This window comes from Populus euphratica, unplaced genomic scaffold, assembly GCF_000495115.2.
Source record: "Populus euphratica unplaced genomic scaffold, PopEup_1.0 scaffold102.1, whole genome shotgun sequence".
Taxonomy (NCBI): Eukaryota; Viridiplantae; Streptophyta; class Magnoliopsida; order Malpighiales; family Salicaceae; genus Populus; species Populus euphratica.
Genome location: NW_011499957.1, coordinates 237,767 through 246,849, shown reverse-complemented (window position 1 = coordinate 246,849; position 9,083 = coordinate 237,767). Strand labels below are relative to the sequence as shown.

Here is a 9,083-nt window from a genome sequence, read left to right as displayed (position 1 = left end):
TTATTTGTAAATTTGTAAATCTTTGCTAAATGAAAAACTATTTGCATAAAATATTACCACATAAAAATAAATATGCATAAAATTTTAAAGAATTAATTAAATATCGAAAAAAACACATGCGACATAACAATTATTCAATCAAATAAATATTGAATTGAAGAACATTATCTTAATAAGAATTTATGAGACATATTGAAGACAATAAAAAAGAAATTAATGAGAAACTTAAACGCTAATATTACCAAGAATTGTATCTTTTATCCTCAAAGCATAATTTCCCTTCACTTGATGCTAATGATTTCAACAGCACCGCGTTGACAAGGTGATTTTCTTTTTATGGTCTACAAACTTTATGGAATGGAATGAGCTCAATTTTTCTCAATTTCTAAGAACAAGTGTAGAATAAATGAATATAAAAACAATTCTCAGAAAAATAGCAACATAAAAAGACAAAAACTCAAGAAATTTCTTAAGTTTTTTCCATTAATTAAAAACATCTTTTAATAGGAGTTGAAAATAAAAACATTAATTACTTATAATTGATTAATATTCATAAATTCATAAAAATTCATAGATACATTTATTCTTATCACATTATAATTATAATGAATTAATTCATGTATTAAGATATTTTAAAAACTAAAAATTATTGATCAAACATGAATTTAATAATAAAAAAATATTTTTTATTAACCAAACACGAGTCTAAATCCATTAACTTACCATCTTAATACTGTCCAATACATAAAATTATTTTCGGTTTGAAACCTTTGCTATACAAAAGTTTTTCGAGAATATTTTTTTATTTATCTTTAATTAATTTTAAAAACATGTTATGTAAAATTATTCATGTTGGGTTATAAAATGTAACATAATTTTAACTTTAAATGTGAATAGATCTCACATTTAATTTGAAATTGCATGTATATAAAACTAATTCCAACATATTAAAATTGTTCTTGCAATCTTTCTATTTTTTTGCTCGTTTTGGTTAGTTAATCATTTCAAAAGAACAGCTCATTGAGTTTTTTTCAACACTAATTCTAGCTTGCCAACTAAATAAAATTCCATATTTGCAGGCTAACATAAGTTTATTTGTCATTGTAAACAAATAAAAATAAAAAGATTTTAACCACCTTATTTATGTTGTTATTCTTTGTTTTTTTTAATTAATCACGGATATTAGATTTAGCTTATATAGATTTTAATTAATTTTTTAAAATTTTAAAATTAATAATTGTATAAATTTTTAATAGCATTAAAATTACTTATGCTGTTATTCTTATCACAAAGTATTTACTACACTAGGGCAATTAGGAACAGTGTAAAATATTTTCGATGAATAAATAAGGATAAATTACAATAATGGTGAGAATTCTTTTTAGCTATTACTTCTCCATGAATTTTTAATGGTTTAATCGTTTTTTATTTCTTTAAAAAAACTAGTAGCTAGTGTCTTTGTGCATATATATATATTCTATTGGGATGTATTAATGGATAAAAGAAAAAAAAAACAAAGAGAATAATAAAAAGCACAAATCATCGAAGCCCACGAAGCCTTAAGCCCAGACTAACAACATCTCTCCGTAAGCCCATAGGAAAACTACTCTTAAAAGCAAGGGTTTTTTCCCTCTCTCGCCAGGTAGAAGAGGCGAAGGGGAAAAACAGAGAAGCAAAAGCAACTGCTTCATTCTTTCCTTCCTTCATCAAATCACCGGCGACTCCATGGCTAATCCTACCCCCAGTTTGTTCCCTTTCTCACTCTTTTCTATGTATCTTCATGGAAGGTTACGATCTGTAGTTGATCTTTTCGTTTTGGTGCAGCAATTGCACGGTCTTTCCTTCAGGTTGCAGCCACGGAGGAGGTTGCTCCTCTTCTTCGTGTTGTTCAGATCGAAGGACTGGTACTTTATTATTTTCTTATAATTTAACAACAACAACAACAACAATAATTACTTAAATTAATAGAATTAGTTTACAGGTTGTTTTGAAGATAATCAAACACTGCAAGGAGTTTTCGCCGTCTTTAGTGACTGGGCAGCTCCTAGGATTGGATGTTGGTAGCGTTCTTGAAATTACCAACTGCTTTCCTTTTCCGGTATGCTGTTTGTTTCAATTTTGAGAAAAAGTTTGGTTGGTTTCGCTGCCGAATCAGTTATTGTTATTGTAATGTAATGAAGATTAGGGAGGAGGATGAGGAGATTGAAGCAGATGGTGCTAATTACCAGCTTGAAATGATGAGGTGCTTGAGAGAGGTCAACGTTGACAATAATACTGTTGGATGGTCAGTTTCTTAATGGTTTTTCATTCTTCCTTGAAGGTGCCATGTATTTGGTTGATTTCTTCAACATTGTTCATGCGAATTTTGAGATAGAAATACCTGATTGGATTACAGCTGGTAATTTATGTGATAGCTTCCCCTTTATGATATTTCAATTTATCATCTCATGTTGGAATTTTTTTTCCTTTTTAGAATCAAAGGATTTGAAATAATACCATCATTTCTTTTCCTTAGAACATGGACTATATCCATCATGCAATGCAGTGAATGAATTTAACTGGTTCACTGGACTGTTAAAGACCATTAAATTATTTGGGTAGGATTAGTTTTTTGGCCTGATTATTGCAAGTCTGTATTTCTTTTTCATTTTCAATATATGGCAGTTTGAAAAAGAACAAACAACGATTTTCTGTCTTGAGTGCAAATTCTAGGAAGTATGGATTTTCCCAATTAAATTATCTTTTATGAGGAGCATTTATTTGTAAAGTTTTACATGTTTATGTGTGTATCCCTTCTCTAAATGCGTCTAATTTCCATTATGAGAGGTTGCGACATGGGCCATTGCCCACTTTATACCATGAGTTCATTGCTTTCATCGATCCTTTTCTACAACATAACTATTCTCCTTCAAAATAAATATGTACTTGTGCTTCTGCTTGCGCATATCAAGTTTGCTAGTGCAATCTGTGATCCATTACTCTCTTCTCAATTTTCAGGTATCAGTCAATGTTGTTCGGTTGTTTCCAAACAGTGGAATTGATTGAGACATTTATGAATTACCAGGTACAGGGGTTTCCTCATTGTTTTCTTTTTTGACATGGCATACTCACAATTTGAGTGATGTATTCATCTTAAGTCATTTTCCCTGCTCTTATTATTGTTGTCTGTGAAGTTGAAAGTGTGGGAATATGAAAGAAGCAAATGAAAATAGAAAGTTAGCACTGAAATATGAGAGAAGCAAGTGACTATTTAACTGTTAAGTGGTTACATTACTGATTATTTGGTTTTTTAATACTGGAAAGGTAAATATTTTGTCTGCTAGAATAGTTTTTGGCCTTTTCCTTATAAAAGTAGTAATCCTGAAACAGAAACTAGTATCGTCTGTGCTGTTTTCTTGAAATTACAGTCATACTTGAAAGTGAACCATGACTGAGTGGGTAGGTCAGCTTGAGCGTAGAGGAATTGATAATGGAATGCTTTTAATTGCTGTACATCCATTGACATGGTAATTTGATCATATTGAGGGCGAGAATAATCCTTTCACCTTCTTTTAAGGATTGCTGGTTGTCATTTTACATATTAATGGTATAAAGGAAAAATAACATTATTTGCAATGCTTGAAAGATGTTTAAGACATTTGATGGTTTTGGACAGCCCTTCAAATTGCAATTTTAAGGGTTATTCTACAAATATGCAGGATCTTTAACTACAGCACCTAAATACGGAGATTTTCTACAGCACCTAAATATGGAGATTTTCAGCTTATAGTTGATGTGGTGGATTAGGAAATTAAGGAATAGGTTATAGGAGAGGATTGGGATATGTTCAATGGTATAGTGAATATGTTCAATGGTTTATAAATGCAAATGGAGATAGATTTCTGCTAACATGTTACCAGTAGGGTTTCTTGGAATCACACCTAGAAGATGAAAACCTTAGCATCACATCTATGGTTCTTAGGAGTCACCCAGGTATATTTGAAACTCCCATTCATTCATTCATTCTCTAAAAGTGTATGCTTACTAACATATATATGGAGCAAGTAAGAAGGTGCCATGAGGAGGTGCTTGTTAGGTGGAGCCAGCTGACCATTCGCAAGAGTGAGCTGTTGACTGCCCAACTTTTACAAAATTATAAAATTAACCTGTGAAAGACAATCGCAGAACTCTTGCAGGTAGTTTAGATCTCAGAATCTTATAATATTACAATACCAGCTTAGGAATATAATCTTCTTTGGCTAGTTTTTGTTGGGGGTCAAGCAAAATGGACATGCTTGCCTTAAAGATCACATAAAGATATATGAATTCTAATTGTTTCAGTTTCTGCATCAGTTTATTTACCCCAAAAGGAAAATAAAAGCATTTGCATATATTTCATTTTATTTTTTAGGGTTTTGAACACAAACTTAGTATCCAGTTTCAGGAAGTTGGTGTTGAATATATATGAATTCATTAACGAATTCGGTTGCCAGCACTTGGTAATGCAGCTTGCTACTGGCTTTCCACACTCAATTGTTTCATTACTCACTTTTCATGAATGCAGGAAAATATTAAGCGGTGTGTTTGTATAATTTATGATCCTTCAAGAGCTAATCAAGGCGCCTTAGCTCTCAAGGCTTTGAAGCTTTCTGATTCTTTCATGGATCTATACCGCAACAATAATTTTACGGGAGAGAAGTAAGAACTTTTCCTGACGTGGAGTTGGGGAACTGGATTTAAACTATTTAACGCAATCTTATCTTTATGTGTCTTTTGCTTCCATAGATTGAGGGAGAAAAACTTGTCATGGGTGGATATTTTTGAGGAAATTCCTGTAAGATTTTGAAGCTTTTTTTCTTTTTTTGACTTTAAGATAAATAAAATATTGCTGACTTTTCATTAAATTGTAAAAAATGTAGCATGAAGAAAGGGTACCTGTTTTTTATAGGCGTAATATTTTTCTTTCTGTTCTCAGATCAAAGTTTCAAATTCTGCACTAATCAGTGCCTTCATGACTGGGCTAGAAGCTGATACACCAGTGACTCAGGTACAATTTTATTATTTTGGGCAACTATCAGAACCTAAGCCTCATGTTTGTAATTTGTCTTACAGTTGTTTCTTATGCCAGTGTGATTATGACCGCCTGCAATTATCAACCAGTCCATATTTGGAAAGAAATGTAGAATTTTTGATTGAATGCATGGATGATTTGTCAATCGAGCAGCAGAAGGTTGGTTTTCTTGTTATCCATTATTACTGAATAACATGTTAGCCTAACATTATAATGCCTTTGCAGTTCCAATATCACTATCGGAACCTTTCACGTCAGCAAGCTCAGCAGCAAGCATGGCTTCAAAAGAGAAGGTAAAGTGTTGATTTAGTTCGCTGCTCTCTTTTTGTTTGGATGGATGGTACTGTGTTTTGGGTTGCATAGTTGGGAATTCTACTGATGCTTGGGCTGCATTCTGGTTTGTAGAAGTCATAACTGTCATAGTGTTTATGTTTATACGCCCCTGAAACCAAATATGAGGTGGAACTATTATTTTCAGATAGTTGCTATGGATGCTTTGACAGGAAATTGGTACTGTTTTCCCTATAAGTTAGTTGTGTGCGGTATGGATCACAGTGCACTTCATCAGGCCTAAGAAATCAATTTCATCCCCATAGGCTGGCATGAATCCCCAACCCATTCACAAATTAGAGTGTCTTGTTTTTATGTATAATTTGTGGGTATGGAACATCTGTCTTGGGTTTTGACATTTGCGCACGCTCTCAAAGACACCCAGAGGACAAGGGAAAGATAGAGGTTGGCTATTTGAAAGGCTTGGGGTTTCTAAAGTTAGGATATAAACTCCTTGTAACTCTTGACCATTGGATTAACAACATTTATCCACTGACAAGTCTACATCAAAAAGACTAACAAAGAGAAACAGAAGCTGTGGGAGAAAACTCTGTCAGATTTTAGAGCCGTGTTGTCATTTTGAATTAAAGTTCACAACGCAAATGTGCCTGTTTTTCCGTTATTTTTTTCTTGTTACTATTTTATATGCTCATGGAGGCAGCTGCATTGGATTTATTCTGTTCTGCAGGTCAGAGAACATGACACGCAAAGCTGCAGGAGAAGAGCCCTTGCCTGAGGAGGATCCTTCAAATCCCATCTTCAAACCAATCCCTGAACCATCACGTTTGGGTAGTTTCCTGATAACCAATCAAATGGCAAATTATTGCAACCAAATCAACGGGTATGTCATTGATCTAAAAGACTGGCTCATATCATATCCTTTTGTTATGCCTCCCCTGCTAGAAAGCTGACTATCATCGTTTTCATTGATGAGTTCAATGGCTTCTATTTCTGTGTCCACTCTCCATTGCCTTGGGAAATCCATATATGTGATTGTCTGGCTGTTGTCTGAGATGTTCTGTGCTTTCTGTATTTGCCTCTTAGATTCGTAAAACCTGCTTGTTAGAATTGCCACCTTTTTTAGGTGAAATGCTCAAATGTTAACTTCTTCTGACAGCATGAAATTTGGACATGTTGAAGTGCCCCAGATGCCCTTCAGTCCCCAGCATCAAAATTGTATTGCTCCGTGTTATTTCATCTTCTGCAATTTGACTTTTCCAAATCCCTACCCATCTAGATTGCTCATTTAATTGCATTCTTGACTTTTTCCTCCTAATTGATTATGCCTCTGATGATCATATAGAAAACTTTAAAAAATGAGAGACTATGTTTGGATTTCTGTTGTCCCTCTGAAGAAGTATGTGTTTTTGTAAATAATTCTTCAGGCTAAGCTCCTTGTTTGTTGTCCTATGGGGGGATAATACCACTTAGCCATTGAGCCCGGAGGAACTGTAATAGAAGAGATGTTTCTGTCTTTCTTTATGACGAATTTATGAATTTATATCAGAATACAACTTTGCATAATCTCGAAGGGGTAATTAGTTTGTAACTTTTACTGTTGATGCTCTGGGTCTGGGAGTTAAATTTCTTCTCTCTTAGGTAACACTTATCCACTGCCTCAAATCATTGATGTTTATAGTCTCATTGTAGCTGTGTATCATATAACATGCAGGGTTTCTGGACAGAGCTTCAGCCGATTATACTTGATGAAGGCTTTGCATAAAGATTGATGCTATGTGAGGTTTGAATGGCCTGCCACCCTTCATTTCAGAATTATTTATGTTTGTAGCCTTTGTTAACAGCGAGGAGGATATCTTGGTATGACGCCATTTTGGATGAAAATGAAAACAATTTTGGTCAAAGAAAAATTGATGCGTAAAAACAGTGTCTTAATTTTGAAATGATTATAGAATGTTACTTGGCGTTTGTTTAAAAGCGATCCCATGGTAGAATTCCAGGTCTGATGTGCTGCCGGGTTGTCTCCTCGGGCAAAACTTCGGGAGCAGACACTTGAAAATCTTGAGTAAAGACAGTGAAAAATGAAGTTCGAGTAAAAACCAAGGTATAGAATTTGGAATGCTCCCAGAGATCAAGACATTGAAAAATGAGCCCCTAAAATTACTCAAAACATCCAAATGGCCTTTTCTTTAATTCCCAGTCATGCTACTTACTCTCTTGCTCTCACGATCAATATTTATATTTTGACCTCTCTTCTAATAATTTTTTTCTGTTTAATATCATTATTGTTTTTTTGAAGAAAAATAGAAAATATGTTTGGTATACGTGTGACGTTTTATTTTTTTATGTAAACGATTTAAAAAACTAAAGCATTTTTTTAAAAACAAAAGGTTAATTTCAATTTTCTGCTTTTTGGCTTTTCATGCATGGAATATCATATCATCATTATTATTGCCACGATACCATCTCTTTTATTTTTTAGTCATCACAACTATCACTTTTGTCAGCTAGATATAAAGTGGGGATAGAGTAATTTTTAAATCAATTATTATTATTAAAAAATATAGGATGTGAGTTTTTCACTAGATATAATTTAGTATAGATTGTTGTAGTGCAGTTACTATTTTGCTCTTGGGTGAAAAAATAAAAGGCTTTGTGACGTGACAAGGGTAATTTGATCTTCTTGAGAGGTTTATTTGGTTATAAAAAGATGGTGTGAGAATGTTTTTTCTAAATTTTTGTATAGTAATATTATGCTTTTACCTTTGAAGTTAATAAAATTTAGAATTGTTAACTAAGAATTTTCTCTTTTTGAAAGCTTTAAAATAATAAAAATATTTGTTGATCAAGAGTTTTTTGTTTTGTTTTTACCCTTACAAAAAAGAAGAAGATATATTTAGGGGTGCTTTTGCCCTACCACTTGAGTTTCTTTGTAATTTCCAAGAGAATGAGAGGTATTTTAATATTTTTTACGTTGGATTATTGGCGTGTGCTTGTTATACGCTTGCATTTTTCGGACAGCACACAGAGACCATCCAGTAACCAAACTTAATCTTTCCATGTCCTTGGAAGGGCCACAACATCTTCTGTATGGCCTATGACAATGGATGATGGAAGGTTTATTATTGATGGTTGTTTTTTCTTCTTTTTTTCTATCTACTAATAGGAAAAGTATACAATTATACTTTTTATTTTTTATATTCCAATTTCAGTCATTGTTTTTGAAGTTTTTATTTTTTCTCTTTATTTTTTTTTATAAAAGTTTCATTTGCTTTCAATTTAGTATTTTAATTATAATTATATATGTTATTTTTTTTCATGTCGGTTCTTATTATTTTAATTTTTAATTTTTTTACTTTTTTATTTTTGTTAAAGTTTTATTAGTTTTCAATTAATTAAATTTTATATTGTTTTATTTTTTAAAAAAAAATTAACCTTCATTCTTTTAATTTGTTTTTTATTTTGTTAAAGTTATTTTTTATTTCAATTTAACCTTTCTGTTAAAAATTTTGAATTGTTTTAAATTTTTTTTCAACCTTATTCTTTTAATTATATTTTTTATATATATTCTTTTGTATAATTGATTTTTTTTAATTTTATCGTTCAATATTTAATTTATTAAAGATTAAGTATTATATTTTTTTTAATTATAATATTTTTTATCTAATAGCTTAAATCATATATTTAAAAAGTTAATCTTGTTAATATTTTTTTTACTTTTTGCTCATTTCCTTTTATGATATTA

At 31.9% G+C, this 9,083-nt stretch overlaps 1 protein-coding gene across 1 annotated transcript; it reads left to right on the top strand.

The window, feature by feature from the left end:
• The first annotated feature begins 1,633 nt into the window (after positions 1–1,633).
• LOC105138405 (eukaryotic translation initiation factor 3 subunit H-like) lies at positions 1,634–7,315 on the top strand. The gene is made up of 12 exons (XM_011044459.1): positions 1,634–1,744; positions 1,825–1,904; positions 1,982–2,098; positions 2,181–2,284; positions 2,998–3,064; positions 4,544–4,677; positions 4,765–4,813; positions 4,955–5,026; positions 5,108–5,209; positions 5,276–5,343; positions 6,069–6,221; positions 7,053–7,315. The coding sequence occupies exons 1-12, from the start codon at positions 1,726–1,728 to the stop codon at positions 7,108–7,110; spliced, it is 1,023 nt and encodes a 340-aa protein (XP_011042761.1). The 5' UTR covers positions 1,634–1,725; the 3' UTR covers positions 7,111–7,315.
• Positions 7,316–9,083: the final 1,768 nt, after the last annotated feature.

Coding starts and splice junctions, on each gene's coding strand:
- LOC105138405 (XM_011044459.1), top strand. Junction 1,905..1,981: donor TTGTTCAGATCGAAGGACTG/GTACTTTATTAT, acceptor ATTAGTTTACAG/GTTGTTTTGAAGATAATCAA. Junction 4,814..4,954: donor ATATTTTTGAGGAAATTCCT/GTAAGATTTTGA, acceptor TTCTGTTCTCAG/ATCAAAGTTTCAAATTCTGC.